General features: G+C 52.3%; 1 protein-coding gene across 7 annotated transcripts in view; it reads left to right on the top strand.

Moving 5' to 3' along the window:
• TRAPPC9 (trafficking protein particle complex subunit 9) overlaps window positions 1–20930 on the top strand; it is a 568648-nt gene that overhangs the window by 113782 nt on the left and 433936 nt on the right. For all 7 annotated transcript variants that reach the window (XM_023248408.2, XM_045049847.1, XM_045049848.1 and 4 more), the window contains 3 exons: window positions 9032–9177; window positions 17438–17523; window positions 20508–20634. In XM_023248408.2, the coding sequence (XP_023104176.1) occupies window positions 9032–9177; window positions 17438–17523; window positions 20508–20634 (359 nt within the window). The remainder of the gene's footprint in view (window positions 1–9031; window positions 9178–17437; window positions 17524–20507; window positions 20635–20930) is intronic.

Below are 20930 nucleotides of genomic sequence, written 5' to 3'. Positions count from 1 at the left end.
CCTGTTCCTCTGGTCCCACCAGGGCCGTGCACCTTGCACAAGCACTTGGGGTCGCAGAAGTGTGTGACGGGGTTTTATTCCTTTGTTTGGGCTTCGTCTTCTGCTTGAAATGTCTCTGCTGCCCCGACTGCCTGTTACTTAGTCGTCTTTCAAGATTTAGTTCAAGGAATATCTCTTCTCTGCAGCCTTTCCTGAAGCCCCCCAGGCACAAATACGTACATCCTCCGTGTACATTGTAATTTCTTTCAGTCGCAACTTGACTCTGGATGAAGGGGACAGGGCTCTTTCTCTCCTCTGTGTGAGGACACCCTGGGAACCACGATGAGGGCCCTCGAGGGCCCAAGCGTGCTGGCATCCTGGTCTGGGACTTCAGCCTCCAGAGCTGTGAGAGGGAGACATTTGCTGTTTAGGCCCCCCTGTGTTTGGTATTTGTGTCACAGCAGGCCTGACGGACCACGACCGGCACTCTAATGGTCTGGAATGTCCCCGCCATACAGTGGGGAGTGTCTTGCATTGTGGGGGCTGCATATACAACAGGCATGAATGTGATTTCTCAGGAGCAAGATTTTGACGAGAGTTAAGCGGTGGAGACTGAGACCTGTACCATCGTGTGAGAAAGCAAGCGCAGATGCTGATTACAGGTGGCAGACCACGTGATTGGTGTTCAGTCAGACTGCGGAGCACGGTGGGAGCTCAGAGAGCCTGGGTGGGATGGTCGGGGGTCCACGCTGTGTGTGGGATTGCCACCCTCCTACAAAACCCGCGTTCCTCATTTCTCTTGGAGAGGGCCGATGCAGCTCATGCGGACTGGGACGACATTTCGGGCACTCGTGCCTGGAAACAAGGACTTTGTCCGCATAATTAGAGCCAGATTCAAGCCAGGCATCAAGAGTCAGCCCTGTAGCCCCAGGAGGAGCTCAGCATTAGGTGCAGTTGAAGATTAAGCTTCCGGGAAGTGTTCCAGAGGAGCTGGTTGAAAAAGGCCCACAGCCGTGAGTGACCAGACCCGCTGGGTAGGATTGTGAGGCACAGGCTGCTATCTTGCTGGAGATGCCTCGTGGGCTTGGCTTCAGCTGTAGAAGAGAAGACTGGAGCCCTTACGTCTGTTGAGAACTTGCCTCGTCCTTGACAGTAAAACCATCTCATCAGCTTACAGGAAATACTTACCTGCTGTGTGTGGCATGGGCACGTGACCTGGGCTCACCCAGAAGCGGTTAAAGTAGTCATGTGATGCAAGTTAGCCCAACAAAAGGGGCCAAAAGATATCCCTGCTGTAATTTTATTCTTTTTTCAATTAAAAAATTTTTATGTTTTTATTTAAAAAAAATTTTTTTTAACATTTATTTATTTTTGAGACAGAGAGAGACAGAGCATGAACAGGGGAGGCTCAGAGAGAGGAAGACACAGAATCAGAAGCAGGCTCCAGACTCTGAGCTGTCAGCACAGAGCCCGACACGGGGCTCAAACTCACGGACCGCGAAATCATGACCTGAGCTGAAGTCGGCCGCATAACTGACTGAGCCACCCAGGCGCCCCAATTAAAAAATTTTTAATGTTTACTTATTTTTGAGACAGAGAGAGACAGAGCGTGAGTAGGGGAGGGGCAGAGAGAGAGGGAGACAGAATCCGAAGCAGGCTCCAGGCTCCGAGCTGTCAGCACAGAGCCTGACGCGGAGCTTGAACCCCCGAGCCGTGAGATCATGACCTGAGCCAGAGTCAGCTGCTTAACCAACTGAGCCACCCAGGCGCCCCTCTGCTGTAATTCTATTCTAAATTTCAGTTGATCGAATATTTGTTGAGTGCCTGAGCTGCTCAGCCCAGTGGTGAATGCTGGGGCTTCAGTCGTGGTCAGGCAAGAGCCACACCCACACCGAATGGTCAAGCAGGAGGCTGCCAAACCCACATCTGGTTCCCACTGCCCAGAGTGAGAGCAGAGGAAGTCTCATGAAAACTAGAAGCCCTCTTGTTTTGTTCCTTCTAGAAATCTCCATAAAATGATAATGTACACAAAGGCCCGTAACAGTCCTGTAGAGTGTTCACGTACTGAAGTTGTGAATTATTAAGGAAGAAATGGTAGTAAAGCTTAGCCGCCATTTACAGTAAATAGTGAGGGTTCATCTGGGGGCGGTATCGGGGGAGGACTTGCTGGTTGTTTTCTGAGAAACTAATATTGGACTTCTTTAGTCTGGGAAAGAGCTCTAGAGTTCGTGTGGGTATTCTAATTGATAAGGATCAAACCCTCCAGTCAGAATGGGCTTTGAGTGGCTTTGAGTGGCTTTCGTACTTTTAAAACTTAAACTTTTTTTTTGTTGTTGTTAAAAATTTTATTTTTAAGTCATCTCTACACCCAACATGGGGTTCAAACTCTCAATCCCAAAATCAGGAGTTGCATGTTCTACCGACTGAGCCAGCCAGGTGCCCCTAAAACTTAAAGTTAATTGTGTTATTTGAGGAAGGGTTACAGGTATTTATTCACAAAGGGGCCTAGAGGCCATAATAGTTGGGGCTGTTTTCCTGGTTGATGAAGCTGGGCAGCCAGCCTCCCAGATCCCAGTCCGGGCTCGGCTCCCGGGACCTCATCACGTTCAGCCTCTGCCCAGCATGTTTTCTCTGTGTGATCGCCACACGCATAACCTCCCTGACGCATCTCACAAGCGCTTTGTGGGGATCGTGAGAACTGTGGTGCTCAGTGTCGCTGCCGTGGCGGCACGTGAGCCCTTTCCAGCCGTGTTGGTCGTGTTTGGCCAAGTGTGGGGCACGTGTGGCTGCTCTGGTCCCTGCCCCTCCGTGCAGAGGTCCCCGGCAGGTTCGTAGATAAGTTTCTGCTGTGAAGAAGGTAGATGGAGTCAAAACCAAGCAAGAGAAGGTCGGCAGCTTTCCCCGCTTCCTGTCGTTGGTGTGGCTCATGTCGCGATCCCAGGGGGTGCTCTGCGCTGCCCTGCACGGTCCCCATCAGCCACAGTCAGGCTTTGACAGGTTGGCATTTTCCAAGTGGAATCTCTAAATATGAGCCTTGTTTCGGACACTTTATCCCTGGAAATCTGCTTTCCTGTTGGCGGCTTCAGAGACTATGTATAATGTTACTAGTTTTGCAGTGATTCCTGCTCAATGAACTATGTTTCCTTTAGGTCAAGGGCTCAATAATTGTTCTTCCATAGGATACATTTTATAAAAAGACATTTGATGCCAAGTTTTGAGTTATGAATGAATGCTGTGACTGCTTGTTGGGCTACTTTTCTGGCTGACCATAGAATTCCTTCTCTTTGAATTCCTTTGCATATTTAATTTTAGTTTATTTTTTACTTCTGTGTTTTTTTTTTTTCCAAGAGAGTGAGCAGGTGGGAGGGGCAGAGGGAGAGAGAGAAAGAGAGAGAGAGAGAGAGAGAGAGAGAGAAGGAGAGAAGGAGAATCCCAAGCAGGCTCCACCCTCAGCGCAAAGCCCGAGGCAGGGCTCAATCCCACGACCCTGGGATCATGACCTGAGCTGAAGTCAAGAGTCAGATGCTCAGCTGAGCCACCCAGGCGCCCCTCTTCTGCCTATTATAGAAACCTTTTATGAGCTCTGGAATTTCTGTGCTTGTATAGAGGAATCCTGTAGAATCACAGATGACATCTCGTTTTTAGGTGGTGACTGTGGCATGGGGTGCAGAGCTCTTTGTGTTGTAAGAAAACAGAATCGTTTTACACGTAAATAAACACGACACTATGCTTGGTCCAAGGCTCGGCAGTCTTGGAAGCAGTCTGGGCCCAGCAGGCTTGGAACCAGAACTTAATTTCTTTATTCCAGTCCAGTGTTGGAGTCTTTGCACCAGGGGCTTTGGTGTCTGTTGGTAAACAAGTGTTGTTTTAAGGGGGGGAAGAGAAAGGCTTTTGCAACCCACTCTGTGTTAGGCACTATTACAGGTTCTCTAGATGTAGGAGCTTGCTTAGTCCTCAAAAGTGGCCTGCTACAGCTTGAATATATCACTTCAGATACTTCTCTGTCTTTGCCTGAGTTCGGATCAGTGGAAACAAAGACTTGTCTCAGGCAGACGGAAGATCCAGTGAGCGGCATGGCCCAGGTCTGGCCAGATGATGCCATCCCAGTGTCTAACAAAGCCCGGTGACTGCGCCTCTTTGCAGTGTGTGCCCTCTGCAGGCAGGCCCCAAGAGAAGGTGCTGAGCATTGCACAAGCTGGTTCTCCTTCCGAATTGGCCACCTGCCTTAGGAGGAGTGAGGGAGGGGCAGAGCGAGGACAGGACCATTACTCTGAGGACAGCCCTTCCCACGGAGGCGTGGAACTAGGAAAGGAGGTGTCCTCTTTCCCCGAAGCATTATCAGGTAGCGGTTGTTTTCCTGTTCTGCAGGTGGAAAGGCCGAGGTGCAGGGGGATGACGTAATCCATGACAGTTGAATAGCTGGTGGTTCCTTCAGACTCTGGTCAGGGTCTGTGCGCACCTCGGTATGCTTCTCAGGGGGCAGCCTGAGAATTACCAGCAGGTGAACACTTTTGGCTGGACATGAGATCCATACCGGGCATAGCACCCTGGCCAGTCTTGAGGTTTGGTCACCTTAGTCCCAGTGTAGTGTGGCATGTAACTTTTTGAATGCTTGCGGACAGCTAGGGTTTGCCACTATTGGTAATCAACTGCTTTGGCTTGAGTTTATAGTTTTGAAAGATTTGGAAGCTGAGTTAGAAATTCAGCTTTGGGAGGTGATTCATTCAGTGTTTCTTGAGCTACGGGCACTGGATGCCCAGGTGCCCTGTCCTTGGAGAGCTCACAGCCGAACTGAAACAGGTAAGAAATTGTGAGTGGTTCTGATCCAGTATGAATAAAGCATACTGGGTGCATGCAGAGACAGGGGGGTCAGAGCAAGTGTGCAAGATAGAATCCTTGGCTTGGAACACTTTGGTTTGTAAGCTCTGTCTCCTCCCTTGGATCGTTGTGGAAAATGGATGACAGTCATGCGTGTGGCTGTGACAGTCCACGGTGGGGCCGGGGGGAGTTGTGAGCGACCGCTACGTGCCGTAGGGATACTTGTGCATAGGACAGGATTGCACTAGGTATCTCAGATTCTCTCCAGCTGAGAAAGGCACTGATTGTGCCGATTCTACACGGGGGTGTTTATTGGTCAATGTGGGTTAGCCTGCGCTGTGGCAGAAATACTAACCCTGAATCTCGGAGAGATGAGCCCTTACAACAAGGGTTTATGTCTCACACGAAGTTTGATGCAAGTTGGGCAGTTTTCCAGGGCAGGTGACCTCTGAGGCTACTCGGTGACCCGGAGCCTGCGTCCACGCCTGTGCCCCACTGTGCCAGTATCTGGCCTCCCGGATCGCCGCGTGGTGGAGGGGAGAGAGCTGGAGGCTGGCGCACTGCTTCAGCGTGCGTCGTCTTGTGGCTGAGTGACATCCTGTTGTGTGTCTGCACCACAGAGGTGCTCGGCGTCACTCGTCATCAGGGAGATGCGAATCGAGACCACAACAAGCTATCACCGTGCACCTGTTACTGTGGCTGTCATCAAGAAGACAAGAGGATGTGGACAAGAGGGAACCTTGTGTGCCGTTGGTGGGAATGTAAATCAGTCCACCCACCGTGGAGGTTCCTCAGAACGTTAAAAATAGATCCGCCATATGATGCAGCAGTCTTGCTTCTGCGTGTGGATCCAAAGGGGGTGAAAACAGCATCTCGAGGAGACGTGTGCACCCCCGTGTTCGTTGCAGCATTACTCACAATGGCCCAGGCACGGAGACAACCCAAACGCCCATCAACAGATGGGATAAAAAATATGTGAAAAACAACGTCCTGAAGGTGCTGAAAGGAAATGAGAAACAAACAAAGGGCTGAGTTCCAGGGGGATGCCCATGGCTCCCTCACGACCTGGGCGGAGTCCCAGGGGGACGCCCCTGGCTCCCTCACAACCTGCTGGCCTTCCCTTCCTGCCAGGAGGCACTGCACGTGCAGAGGGCAGGTGTGCTGGGAGGGTCGCTGCCAGGCCACCCAGCGTCCCACCTCCACCCTGTCCTGTCAGTGCCTGGCCTTGGAACATTCCAGATTCTAACCCCACTGGGGTTATGCCTAGCTGGTCATGGAGGGTCACAGGTGCTGTGGTTTAAGAGCATAGTGCCTTTTTGGGTAGTCCCTGCGGTGGCTCCAAACTGCAGGGCACTTCCCTTGTGCTCTCCGGAGTAACTTGTGTTGGTGGGCGGGGCTGCAGTCAGACCTGATGTCTGCCCCCAGCCCGCTGCTGGGGCCACAGTCAGACTGGTGTGTACCTTATCTTCCCCTCTCCCAGGGGCAGGACTCACTGCGGAGTGGTGTGGCCCCTGTCTGGGCTACATGCACACTGCCAGGCTTGTGGTGGTGCTTTGACGGGATCTGGCCAAGGGCGTATTAGCTGGGGTGGATCCTCAAGGTGCACGGGGGCGGGAGGGGCAGGCTTAGCTCAGGAATCAGTTGCATTCTTATACACTAATAAGCAACAGAAAGACAAATAAAGAAACTGATCCCATATACAATTGCACCAAGAATCATAAAATACCTAGGAATAAACCTAACCAAAGATGTAAAAGATCTGTATGCTGAAAACTATAGAAAGCTTATGAAGGAAATGGAAGAAGATATAAAGAAATGGAAAAACATTCCGTGCTCATGGGTTGGAAGAATAAATATTGTTAAAATGTCAATACTACCCAAAGCAATCTACACATTCAATGCAATCCCAATCAAAATTGCACCAGCATTCTTCTCGAAGCTAGAACAAGCAATCCTAAAATTTGTATTGAACCACAAAAGACCCCAAATAGCCAAAATAATTTTGAAGAAGAACACCAAAGCAGGAGGCATCACAATCCCAGACTTTAGCCTCTACTACAAAGCTGTAATCATCAAGACAGCATGGTATTGGCACAAACACAGACACATAGACCAATGCAATAGAGACTCCAGAATTGGACCCACAAAAGTATGGCCAACTAATCTTTGACAAAGCAGGAAAGAACATCCAATGGAAAAAAGACAGTCTCTTTCACAAATGGTGCTGGGAGAACTGGACAGCAACATTCAGAAGAATAAAACTAGACCACTTTCTTACACTCTTCACAAAAATAAACTCAAAATGGATGAAGGACTTGAATGTGAGGCAGGAAACCACCAAAACCCTAGAGGAGAAAGCAGGAAAAACTTCTCTGACCTCAGCTGCAGCAATTTCTTACTTGACACATCTCCAAAGGCAAGGGAATTAAAAGCAAAAATGAACTATTGGCACCTCATGAAGATAAAAAGCTTCTGTGCTGCAAAGGAAACAATCAACAAAACTCAAAGGCAACCAACAGAATGGAAAAACATATTTGCAAACGACACATCAGACAAAGGGCTAGTATCCAAAAATCTATAAAGAACTCACCAAACTCCACACCCGAAAAACAAATCATCCAGTGAAGAAATGGGCAGAAAACATGAATAGACACTTCTCTAAAGAAGACATCCAGATGGCCAACAGGCACATGAAAAGATGCTCAACGTCGCTCCTCATCAGGGAAATACAAATCAAAACCACACTGAGATACCACCTCACGCCGGTCAGAGTGGCTAAAATGAACAAATCAGGAGACTCTAGATGCTGGAGAGGATGTGGAGAAATGGGAACCCTCTTGCACTGTTGGTGGGAATGCAAACTGGTGCAGCCGCTCTGGAAAACAGTGTGGAGGTTCCTCAAAAAATTAACAATAGGTCTACCCTATGACCCAGCAATAGCATTGCTAGGAATCTACCCAAGGGATACAGGAGTGCCGATGCACAAGGGCACTTGTACCCCAATGTTTACAGCAGCACTTTCAACAATAGCCAAATTATGGAAAGAGCCTAAATGTCCATCAACTGATGAATGGATAAAGAAATTGTGGTTTATATACACAATGGAATACTACTTGGCAATGAGAAAGAATGAAATATGTCCTTTTGTAGCAATGTGGATGGAACTGGAGAGTGTGATGCTAAATGAAATAAGCCATACAGAGAAAGACAGATACCATATGTTTTCACTCTTATGTGGATCCTGAGAAACTTAACAGAAGACCATGGGGGAGGGGAAGGGGAAAAAAAGTTACAGAGAGGGAAGGAGGCAAACCATGAGAGACTCTTAAAAACTGAGAACAAACTGAGGGTTGATGGGGGGTGGGAGGGAGGGAAGGGTAGGGGAGGGGCATTGAGGAGGGCACCTGTTGGGATGAGCACTGGGTGTCGTATGGAAACCAATTTGACAAATTTCATATTAAAAAAGAAGCATCGCACCTCCTGTGGTGTCACAGCTTTAGGCCGTGTGATTGGGGTAACTTGCAGTCTCTCTCGTGTCAGTTACCTGATTGATGATGCGGAGGGCATAGTGATAGAACCCAAGCTGGGAGGGTGGTTGGGATGCTTAACTGAGGTGATGTGTAAGAAGTGGGGAGCAGGGGTCTGGATGTGCTCAGGCTGCGGAGTTCGGCCACTTCCAGATAAACGGTAGCTGACCGACCTGAGCGTGAGTGGCTATGAGCGAACACCTACAGCGGGGACAGCACAGGCTGTGCTGCTGGGGAGTCAGCCCTCCTCCTCAGGAGAGCAGACGGCAGGCTCTCATGGTCAGGGGCTCCTCTGTGTGGAGGGTGCGCCCACCGGCGGGGAGGCAGGTGGCAGGGAGCCAGCCTGTGCCGCCCGGCAGGTACCGGAGCCTTGACTCGAAGCCTCCCAGTAGTCCGTGGGGGAGGGCCCCGTGCGCGTCCTGTAGACGAGGGGCCCGGTGCAGAAAGGGCAAGGCACTTGTCCCCAGGCGTGGAGCTGCCAAGCGGTGCAGTTCAGATTTCAGCCGGGTCCTCCTGGCCCCGGGGGTCGGCCGAGGGCGTGACTGCTGTCCGCCCCGGGGAGCACGGTCCCCTGAGGTCAGGTGCAGCGTGTTTCTCCTTCTGCTGTTTGGTTTGTTGTTTCTCTGTCACATGAGGTTTGGCAGTATTTATGCTGAGGCCACACTGACAAGGCGGCTGAAGTGTTTTTGTTCCATTTGAAACAACAGGCGTGTGAAGCTGTTGAACCTCCCCGCCAGCCTCCGGCCACAGAAAATGAAAAGCTTGCTGGGTCAGAACGTGTCGACCAAGAGCCCCTTCATCTACTCGCCAATTATCGCACACAACCGTGGAGAAGAGCGGAACAAGAAAATAGGTAGGCCCATTTATCCTGGCTTCCTGGCTGTGCCCTGCCGCCCGGCTTCCGTCGGCTTTTCTACGTTCCGCTTCCTTCGTGCATGTGTGTGTATGCTCCATGTCAGTTCGTCCCATTTGCTGCCAGCGTCAGACCTTTGCCCCTAGATCTGATGTTTTGTCTTTTACTTTTATTTTTAAAAAACGCTTATTTATTTATTTTGAGAGAGGAAGAGAGCACATGGGGGAGGAGCAGAGAGAGAGGGAGAGAGAATCCCAAGCACGCTCTGCCTGCCAGCGTGGAGCCTGATGTGGGGCTTGATCCCACGCACTGTGAGATCATGACCTGAGCTGAAATCTAGAGCTGGATGCTGAACTGAGCCACCCAGGCGTCCCTAGATCTGAGTTTTTAAAATTGATTCCATCAAAGGTGAGTTTTGGGGAAGTTTTAGAAATGGGCAGACTTGTGTTATCTAGACTGAGGCAGATGACCAGAGAGTGATCTTTGGAGCCCAGAGTGACTTGGGAATCATCAGCCATCAGAGGCTGACCTAGGTTTGGGCTGGACTGGGGTAGGGGCAGCACTCTCTTTTCTCTGTTGAGCCCTTGTTTGTGCTGGAGCTGCGGATGCCCACGCCAAGACGTCTGGTGGCCCAGCAAGGACCGGTGAGCTGTGTTTCAGGGATAGATAAGGGTCAGCGGTCATTCTTGAGACTCTCCAACGTGCTTTTCTGTGCACCAAGCTCCCCCCTGGGTCTCAGCCCTGTCTGCTCATCTCCTTCCTCGCAGCAGACCCAGGCTCGGGTGCCCCCTCTCTGTCCTTCCAAAGCCTGGCCCAGCAGCGGGTCTCGTTCTCCACCAGCTCCCCCTTCCTTGGGCCCCTTACATCTTGACATAATGGTGCCCAGCGCTGCCACATGGGAGCCTGTGTGTCACAGTGTCGTAGCTGAAGGGTTGACGGGCGCGGCCCTGGGGGGTCATTGCTGATTCCCTCTGAGGAGTTTCAACACGAGACCTGAGAAGCTTTTGCTCTCTGCTTTCTTCTGTTTTACTCCTCCTCTTAATCTGTACCCTAAAGGTAGCAAAAAGGCAGCCTGACTCCATGAGGAGCTTCCTCCCAGGGTACAGGGGTCCTGCTGCACTTACCCCCACCCCCGCCCTGCAGCATGGACCGTCCGTGGCCTGCCTCTGTGTTCTGCTGCTGCCCCTCTTACTGCCCCTGTCCTCACACCCAGCCGCACGGCTCCTTGCTGTCCTTGGAATGTTACAGTCTAGCTGCGGTCTCGGGGCTTTGTGCCGGCTACGCCCTCTGCCCGGGGCTCGTCCCCCGTGCCATCCTCAGAGAGAGCGGTCTTCTCTGATCCCTGCACCGCTGGGGCCGCCCTCCCAGCCCTCCGTGAGGCTGGGTTCTCTTCATAGTCCTCAGGTACGCGCTCACCTGTTTCTGTTTCCCTGCCGTCTGTTCACCCGCTGTCCTCCCACCAGCCGCTGGAAGAGTGCTGCACGGATGCCGGAAGGAATGGGGTAGATATTATGAACCCCATTTTACAGATGCGGAAACTGAGAGCCAGAAAGTTTGAATGACTTGTTGAAGAACTCAGCTCAGGCCTTGGCTCCTGGTGCATTTCGTGCCTGTTGGCTTGCACCATGTGGCTCAAGGCCAGAGTGCCAGCATTATGCACGCCACACGGTCTCAGTGAAGAGTTCTTACGTGAATACCGGCGCTAGAATTTCTTAGCATCTGTATGGATCTCATAATAAACCTTATTCCCAGTTAGTTATCTGAACACCTTAAAACCGAAGTGTTTTGTCGGAGAGGAAGTTGTTCCTAAGTCAGAGGGCGTACCTGGGCCGGGGGTACTCGACAGACCCCGTGCTTTCTTGTAACGGCCGGCGTTTCTTTGTTCCACCTTCATCTGAGGGTGTCACACTTCAGCGCATGCAGTTTTCCTAGTGTTTCTGGAAGAAGTAAGTGTTAGTTTTCTTCTACAGTTGCAGAAACAAAGAGTGATGACCTCCCAGGTGGCAGAGCGAAAGCCCGAGTCCACATCTTTTTAGAGCAGGCCGGTGCCCTCCGGTTTTCTGCCGAGCACAGAGCACATGTGGCAGGGGCTCGAGTGAGTGATGACACCAGCCCCTGCCCTCTGCTGGTGTCCCGCTCAGTGTGGGCAGGCAGGACGTAAACACACGAGAGGTTGAATGACAAGATGAGGTGTAGGTCAGGTTGTCTGAAACGGTAGGCCTGTCACCAGCGGTACCTGCTGACTCTCCTACTGAGCGTGGACAAGCAGTAGGCGTTGGACCAGCTGGGGGCAGGGAAACCTCACACTTCGGAAGGCGTCCTAGAGGCTCCCTTGGTGGTGATGTTGTCTCTTGGGGGGCAAGGTATGGTTTGGGGGGCTCTGGTGGTTCGTTATTTAAAACAAGAAGCAAATAAAGGAAGAAATATGGGATCGTGTCCTTGAAAAACAGAGGGTGAGAGAGAGAGAGAAAGAAAATCCCAAGCAGGCTCTCCACTGTCAGCACAGAGCGTGACATGGGGCTCAGACTCCTGAACTGTAAGATCATGACCTGAGCCGAAATCAGGAGTTGGATGCTCAGCTGACCGAGCCACCCAGGTGCCCCAGTTTCTTTTCTTTTTTTTTTAAGTTTATCTCTCCACGCTGTCAGCAGAGAGCTCAATGCAGAGCTTGAACCCACGAACCGTGAGATCAGGACCTGAGCTCAAGTTGGACACTCAGTGGACTGAGCTGCCCAGGTGCCCCTCTGATATGTTTCTGAAAACAGGATCCCAAGTGCGAAGCACACTACAGTCTCTCTGTGTATGTGCGTGTGTGCGCGTGTGTGCGTGTGTGTCCCCATTGGTTCAGTCGTTCACCCATCGATAAACTCCCCTCAGGTTTCCTACTTGCCAGGCATGTGGCAGCTGGGGCCCTGCGGTTCTAACGATGCCGAGGTAGTCGTGGCCCCTGCAGTCGTGAGGTGTAGGTACAAGCTGGAGGGAAGTGTTAAGTAGCAATTTCAAGCAGTAGAAAGTACCAGTAGGTGGACCAATAAATAACATAATGGCTAGTTTTAATTAGCGCCATTAACTAAACAGAGATGGGCTGAAGTGGAAAAAAACCAGCCTCCTCTGTGGCTTTGGAACCCTGGCCTTTCTCGACTGCATAGCTTTAATAAATATATTTAAGACGATGAGGTCTTGAGCCTTCTCTGACAGTGTTGGAGTGTTTTCCGTTTGCGCCACCATCAGGGGAACGAGAACCAGGCCACGGGCATGTTCCCCAGGAGCCGCATGCTGCTGCCCGCCCTCCTCGCCGGCCTGCTTGCGCCGAAAGCCTGAAAACCACACCCCCCCCCACTCCCTGCCGGCCGGATGCCGTCGGGTCTGCCACGGTGGCCCTTGCGTGGGGGTGACAGAGGCCGTTCTGCCCCTGGTGGCCTCCCTGGTGGCAGTGGCGGTGCCGGGTGACGTGGCTCGCCTCGCGTTGGTGATTGAATCTGTGGCAGCCCGGGGCTGTGGTGGGGGTCTGTGCTGCCAGCTCCCTCCCGTTGTCCAGCGGGGACTGGCACCTGATACGGAGTCAGCAAAGACCGGTAAATGTTCCTTAACGTGAATGAGTGACCAGCTGCTAGTGTTTCCTGGATGTTACTGGGGAGAGACCCCCCCAAACAGGCGTTTGTGGTGAAAGCTGGTCTTTGACATTCTAGTTGGAGTCTGTTGATTTGGAGACAGTTTCTCCTGCCCCTCCTCCCCCCCCCCCCAAGGCACCCCTGCTCTGGAGGACAGGCTTGGGAGGACTGGAGGAAGCAGGGGGCTCAGGGTGCATGGGGGGAGACCGGGGAGGGCCCGGGGCTCCCGTGGGCGGGGCCTGTCTTCCCCACGGAAACGCCTCCTTTGGAGGTGGAAGACTGGGGTCCAGTTCCAGGCTGTGTCTTCCTGGCTCTTGATGGTGGGCGGGCTTCGTCTTCAGGCAGTCGCAGTGGAAGCTGTACTCCCTTGGGCCATTGGAGTCTCTGGCTATTCTTTTCGGTCTCGTTGGAGTTGGCCGTGAGCTTTCTCCACGAAAGAATGTTTTTAGGAAACTGTCACCCATTTTATTTAGAGGAATTTCTAGAGGTTATTTGGGAGGCCTGGAAGCATGAGACTCCTTCTCAGGACCAGCTGCATGATTTGTGGGGCCCCTTGTTCAGAAATTATGAAGGCTTTGACCTGGTGACAGCAGAGCATTAGCCAACCCCCTCCCCTTCCCCATCACCTCAGCCTGGGCCTGTGTGATTGTGGCTCCAACCCCTCCCCCAGTCCCCTCTAGAGCCAGTCCTGCCTCTTTAGTTTCTCCTCTCCAGTCTTAAATTGTTGAGGCTTCTCTTTATGAAAATAATGCCCTGCATTGTTGCAGAGAGCTTAAACAAGCATTTTTCCAGTGATTCGCATAATTGCATGATGCTGCAGGCATTATATCCCCAATTGACAAGGGAGAAGATTAAGACTGAGTCAGTAAGAATGACCTACCCCGGGCCGGACAGCCAGCGAGTGCGGGACCCAGTCTCCGGCCAAGGTTTACGAGTCAAAGCCCAGGAATTATCCTTATCATGTGGGTCCTCCTTGCAGTGACAAGCGCCCGCTCCTCTGGGCTGAGGATGAATTCCGTGGATGATGCAAGGGTTTTTCTGAAATATAACAGAAGCCTCGGCCAAAATGCATGTTATTTGTTGAATACCCACGGGTAGGAATATGTAATTTATATTCTGTGGCTTCCAGTATCTTTTTGGCAATACACTCATCAGCGAAGACCTGCCTAGAGGTTTGAAGAATCACATATCTTTAACCTAAAACTCCCATCTCTATAAATGAATCTTTGCGTATAATTGGGGGAGCCATCATCACAGCAGGGGACGCAGAGTGTTCGGGAACAAAAAACCCCGGGGGGCAGTTTCTGGGACCGGCAGCGCTCCAGCTTGGAAGACCTTACCCATCTTTCTGTCTGCTTGTTGCCAGCGTCGCTGCTGCCCCAGTTCAGCTCTGGGCCGAGCCGATTGTGGCACATGCCCCGGGCTTGGGCACGGCGGGCAGGGCCGGGGGGTTTGTGTGATGGGTGCTCGGACACGGTGGCGGGGCCGGGCTCAGTGCTGAGGTCGGCCGCCGCCCCAGAGGCAGTGTGGTGGCCCGGGCAGGCCGTGGCTGTCACGTGGCCTCGGGCCACAACCTGGCCTTGCGGCTTCCCACGGTGCAGCCTCAGACGGGACCGCGCTTCCCCGGGCTGCTGCCGTGCGGAAGACCAGAGCGGCTCACGCAGAGGGCTCTCGTGAGGGTCGAGCGAGGGGATGTTCCGAAGGTCCCTGGCAGCTGTGGCGAGCGCTGTGCTAGGTGCTGGGGATGCAGCGGGGGCTCAGGAGCGCATCCTGTCGCATGCGTCATCCGGCGTAGTGGACAGAGTGTGGTGCGGCTCAGGGCGGGCAGGGCCTGGATCCGTGGCTGTCCCTTCTGAGGTTTCTGGGGGGGAATCTCGAGGAAAGGCCTCCACCGTGTGGTCTGACACACTGAGGCTGGGAGAGATGATCTCCTTCTTTCAGAAAAAAAATAGTCATGTGACCGGTGATGTCACCAGTGATTTCTCTTAGATTTACCTTTATAGAGTGGGGCCACGCAAGTTTAAATCATTCCTTTCAGAACCCCAGGAAAATGACTTTTAAAAGTGTTTTCTAAAGATGTTTACTTATTTTTGAGGGACAGAGAGAGACAGAGCGTGAGCAGGGGAGGGGCAGAGAGAGAAGGAGACACAGAATTCGAAACAGGCTCCAAGCTCCAAAGCAGGCTCCAGGCTCCGAGCTGCCAGCACAGAGCCCGACGCGGGGCTCGAACCCACGAACTGTGAGATCATGACCTGAGCCGAAGTCGGACGCTCAACCTACTGAGCCACCCAGGCACCCCAGAAAATGAGGTTTTAAATGATGATTTTTTGACAATGACAGAGAAAACGGCCCCTCAGCGGCCGGGCAGAGCAGCCTGTTAAAACAGGTGACGTTTTCACTGGCTGTGGGAAGGCGCCCGGCGTGGGCTCAGAGCTGCTGCTGCAGGGCCCTGTGGAGGCACGGCGCGCCCCGGAGGATGGCTTCTGTGAGCCTGTCCTGGCGGGTTCCGCCTGACGGCCGGGGGGCCGGGGAAGGAGGGGGCAGGATGCAGGTCGGAGGAGGCCTGGGTTTCTGGGGCCAGCGTGGTGGGGCAGCACATCGAGGAGAGCACGGGCCTGGAGCCCGGCAGCTGCGAGTCCCGCTCTCAGCCGCCTCCTTCTCGAAGTGGCCAGGAGGGCGGCCCTTCAGCCTGGTGGGGCCTGCTTCTTGTGTGTGAATGAGGACGTCCTTGCTCTGCTGACCACTTCCCTGCATTGACAGCAGGCTCAGATGAACACATGGTTGTGCAAGCACTTTGAGTTTTTATTTGTTTTTGAAGTTTATTTGTTCTGAGAGAGAGAGAGTGCATGAGCAGGGGAGGGGCAGAGAGAGGGAGAGAGAGAATCCCAGCCAGGCTCTGTCCTCTCAGTGTGGAGCCCAGTAAGGAGCTCGAACCCATGAAACCGTGAGATCGTGACCTGAGCCAAAACCAAGAGTCGGACGCTTAGCCGACTGAGCCACCCAGGCGCCCCACGGTCGTGCCAGCACTTTTAAAACGAACTCACCTGGCAGGCTATTTCTTTATTTCATCAGTTTGAGGATGCCAGCTGTGGGCCGTGTGTCACAGGCTTGGCGTGGCCGGTCTAGTCTGCGTGCAGGCTGCCGGGTGCAGTGTTTGCACTGGTATCTTTATGAAAGCTCGGTGAAAGCTGAAGAATTCTAACTAGTAAATCCCAGTACCTACTGTGAAAAACCCTTTTAACACCAGTGTCTGTTCTAGATACTCTTTGAGTTCCCAGTGCTGGGTTCGAGGCCTTCCTGCACCACTTCCTAGCTGTGTGATTCCTGGGCGCATTTACGAACTCGTCTGGACCTCGAGTGTCTGCCCTGTCACAATGGGGATTATGAGGCCTGTCTCACGAGGTGATGATGAAGAGTAATGAGATAAACTCCTCACCAGTGCCTCACACCCGCACGACAGGACTCGTGCCCAACATATGTTAATTGATTTTGCAGTTCCTTCTGGTTTGCGAACGGGTTATCTTAAAGGAAGCAGAGAGCCAGGGGAGTGGAGGTGGGGACTGCTTTAGTTTTCTGTCGCTTTGTAACAAATCACTACCACCTTAGTGGCTTAGAACAACTGAGATTTATGTTCTTGCTGTTTCTGTGGGTCAGGAGTTTAGCGTGCGTTAGCTGGGTCCACTGTTCAGGGTCTCCCAGGCTGAAATCCAGGTGTCAGCTGGGGCTTTGTCCTCATCTGGAGGCTGGAGGGAAGGCTCTGGGTCAGGGTCCTTCAAGTTGTTCTCATTCCCTTCCTTGTGGTTGCACGACTGGGGTCCCAGCTCTCTTGCTGGCTGTCAACCAGGACCGTTGCCATTTCTTCGAGGCCCTCCGGATTCTTGCCACTGTGGCCTTCTCCATACACCCACTCATGCTTTGAATCTTTTCTCCCAGGAGGGGTGCGGTCCCTTTTAATGGCCTACCCAATTAGATCAGCCCCTCCCGAGGACAATTTCCCATTGATGAGCTCGAAGCCAAGTGATTTGGGACCTTTATGCAAAATCCCTTCACTTTTGTTATAGAGCATAACCTAATCACCGTATTCACACTTGGGGTGGGGGGAAGATTACACAGGGCGTACCCACCAGGCTTGGGGATCTCGGGGGTCGTCTCAGAATTCTGCCTTCGACAGCTGTTGGACTACAGCTGACCTGGGCGTGGCCTGGAGGAGAGGCCACCATCTTCTCTCACATTCTTAGAGAGGGGACGGGGGGAGGGGGGGTCATGGTGTATGCTCCCTGGAGTTGACTATCACTGTCTTCCTAAGTACCAGCCTCTGGGTCAGTGGAGGTCTGTGTGACTTACAGGTCTGCGCCGGGAGTGGTGCTGTCTGGTTGATTTCAGGTTTGTAAAGCTGCATTTGACACCCTGGCATGAATTCAACCTGCTATAAAGATGGTGACCAAAGGCGGATACGAAGCATCCAGGTGGCAGTGGTGACTTACTTTGTTTTCGAGAAAAAGCTGCAGTGACGCTGGCTTTGAATTTTCATCGAGAGACGATCTTAATGCCCACTGTCTCACTGGAAAGATGAATTGCCAGAGAGTAACCTGAAACCATGTAAAATATGCAGGATACCAGCTGACGCATGGCTGTGTGTGTGTTTCTAGATTTCCAGTGGGTTCAAGGAGATGTATGTGAAGTTCAGCTGATGGTCTACAACCCGATGCCGTTTGAACTCCGAGTTGAAAACATGGTACGTATCACTAACCACTGACCTTTTGGGCTCAACACCAGCTTACCATGAAACTAAGTTTTTAAATTAATGTTTGAGGCACACGCCCTATGATATGCATCTATTTTTATATTTGTTTTGCCAGGGATTATAAGGTTTTTGTGAAGGAAGACCGACCACGTCTTGTCATTTCTGTGTCCTCAGTGCTTGGTGCTCTGTGGTTGAATCCGTGAACAGATAACCTCTGATTTGAACACATACCAAGCGTAGTCGATTGGATGTGAGATTTGAAATAATCATGTTGAAATTTACATGAGATTGGCACAAGTTATGAAGTGTATATTGTGTCTACTGCTCAGTATCAGCCTTACTTTATTGCTAGACGATCAAGGCCGAGGGAAGAGCAGGCTGTGTGGAGTAAGAGTGGAAGTTACTGCACCGCCAGTGTGAGGTTTCTCTCCGCTTTGAATTCTGCTTTTCTGTCCCCGTGTTTTGTGGAGGGCATTGAAGGTTCACTCCGTAGCGGTCTCTCCTGGGGCCACTCACCCAATTCCACAGTCCGTGGGAAGGAGATGTGTATTGTCTCTCCAGATTCATCCTGTTTCCGGAGCAGAGCCTCCCACCTGTCACACGGGTTCCGTTTCTCAAGTCTTCTCTGTTTATTATTATGTAGCACTGCTCGGTGCCTCGGGTGACCACCGGCTGCCGTGCGTTGTCACGTAGGCTTTGTGTTGTATATTGTTATCTAATGCTGCATGTTAGCGTATAGTACTGCTTGGTAATTTTTCAGAGACTTGCGAAGGATGGTTTTGAGATCGTTCATGTTTTCCTTCAGAGTTGAATAACTTACGCTCAGGGTAAGAGGTGGGCTTTTCATGCAGATATCTTTCTGAGCGCTCATGCCACGTATCAGGCCGCGGGCAGGGCCCTTGGGAGACCTGGTCCCTGCCGTGGTCAGTGCTGTGGGTGCACGAGATGCTGCAGGGTCCCCGTGGAGAGTCCAGGAAGGCTTTCCGGAGAGACAAAGGCTTAGCTGAGAATAGAAGGAAGAGTGGCCTTCCTTCTATTATTCCAATAACCACCCGGCCCACTGGTGGTTATTGAAGGTACTGTGCCGGCTCTCCGCGTGAGGCATAGGTCTCCAGAATTCATTTGAGCTCTGAGACACTCAGCCCACCGTCAAGCCTACGGCCCTGAGGTCACTCAGAGAGGAGGCCGGCAGGAGTGAGTACTGTCGTCCTCCTCTCGTGCAAGAAGCTGCCCGCTTTAGGGTTTGCTCTCGCATCAGGCCTTTTAATGGCGACTTTCTGTCTCTTGGCCTGAATCGGGAAATGATTGTTTAGAGAATTTTCCCCAAAGTGCTTCAAGTATCAGATGCTTGCTGTTCTTTCTGACACACTGATCTTTTTTGTCTTAAAAAGTGGCTTTTATTTTTATCTGGTTTAAAAGTAATATGTGCTTTTTAATAAAAAGTTAGGAAGCACAAAGAATAAAATAAAAATTGCCACTAGAAGGTAGCCCAGAGATTGTGGCCAGAATGAAAAAATGACGAAATATTTCAAGCGTATGAAATGTTACAGGGAGTGTTAGGCCTTCCTAGAATGTCCACCGTCCACGTTTCGCCACGTTTGCTTATCGCTATTTTGAGAAGAAATAAAATGCCGACACGTTTCGCCTGGAGCCAGTAGCCGTCCTCTGGTTTCTGTGCCTGCTCTCTGGCCCACTGCCTCTGTTCTGCATGGAGATCATTGCGCGCTTTTGCTCCAGATCTGGGCCTAGGTGCGCTCCGTGTTGCTGGAGTGTCTGCTTCTGGGGGCTCTCTAGAGACAGAGTGAGGAAAAGCATGCGCGTGTGCACGCAGACATGTGCTTACAGATACACCTGCATGCACACATCTGCATACACGCGCACACCCGTGCCCATACGCACTTGTGTGCACGATACACGTACAGACTGCGTCAGCCCTGACTTCAGGGTGGTGCCGCCGGCTCTCGCCAGTCTCCACGGGGCCCTGTCCTGCCTTCCTCCTTCCCACGCCTTGTCCTTTCCGTCAGCGTGAGAACTGGGGCCCCGGCACCGTTGTGCTGGCTCAGTGGCTCAGTCCTGTAGCGTGTCTGGGTCTGGTAGGTTCAGGGCCACGTAGACCGCGGCACCACGGAAGACAAGCCCCAGAAAGGTCCTGGGCCTCTCCTTCGTGTGTGTCCTCGCCTGGGGAGCACTCTTTACCTGTCGTTCATCGGCTCGACTGCCATGCGGTCGATGTTTCTGTTCTCTTAGTTAATGGTGTTTTTGTATTTTATTTTCTAATATTTTTTGTTTGTTGCTGGATTATAGAAATACTTTTGCTTTTATTCACGCTGACTTTGTGCCTTTGCTAAATGCACTTGTTAGTTCAAGGTTCCTTGTGGTTTCCACAAGGCTTTTTATGTTTATAGTTTTGGTTTTTGCGAGTAAACTGTTTGCGTGCCTTTAGTTTCTTTTTCTTGCCTCTTGCACTGGGTGGGACCTCTGTTACAGCGCCGAGGAGAAGTGCTGAGCACTGACATCCCTGTGCTGTTGACGGTTGTGGGCGGCTCCCCGAAGCCGAGGAATCGGTCTTGCTCCCTGTGGAGCACAGCCTGGCACATGGTGACATGACTTGATCATTCAGTGAGGGATGTCGATGGATGATCGTATTTCCATCCTTTGTTTTTTTCTCTGTGTTCACATATTTTATTTTTTTCCATTACGTTTACATTCCAACTTGGTAAAACAACGGAGAGCAGGGCTAAACATCGAGATGGAATTGTTCAGGCACCCACAGTGCTGCCCGTTTCCAGGTTGTTTGTGTCACGTGCACGTCGAGACCAAGCCTGCGGCTCTCTGTGGACCTTCACGCGGGCCAGGCATTGTCGTCCTCCTCCTGGTGGCCTGGGCCTGTTGGCGGGCGGGCGCCCTGCGTCTGGGGGGACCCGTGAGGCAGCGGTGCTTTGTGCTGTGTCCCACGTTGCCGTTGCTTGTTTTAGGGGCTCCTCACCAGCGGCGTGGACTTCGAGTCTCTCCCCGCGGCGCTCTCCCTTCCAGCGGAGTCTGGTCTTTACCCAGTGACTCTCGTTGGGGTCCCACAGACGACTGGAATGATTACTGTGAACGGTAAGGAGACTTGCTTTCTGAGTTCAGCTCGAGCAGGGCTGCCGAACCCCCTGTCCTGCCCCACGGAGGCCCGTCACTGGTCGCTGGTGTCGGTCCCAGTCCAGGGGCGATGGCCAGATCACGATGCCTGGGGCCGCGACATGGAGAGGAACGGTTTTGAGTGCCCGGGATGCAGTCGGCCCTCAGCGCTGTTACAGCGGGAGGGGTCCGACTCCGTGTCTGGCCTCCTCGCCCTCCTGTCACCGTTCTGTGCGGCCCGTCTCCTCCGGTGGGTCTGCACACGTGCCTGTGGGCTC

Source organism: Felis catus, chromosome F2 (genome assembly GCF_018350175.1).
Source record: "Felis catus isolate Fca126 chromosome F2, F.catus_Fca126_mat1.0, whole genome shotgun sequence".
Classification (NCBI taxonomy): Eukaryota; Metazoa; Chordata; class Mammalia; order Carnivora; family Felidae; genus Felis; species Felis catus.
Note: the sequence above shows the minus strand (reverse complement) of the source record. Positions and strands in the feature narration are given on the sequence as shown.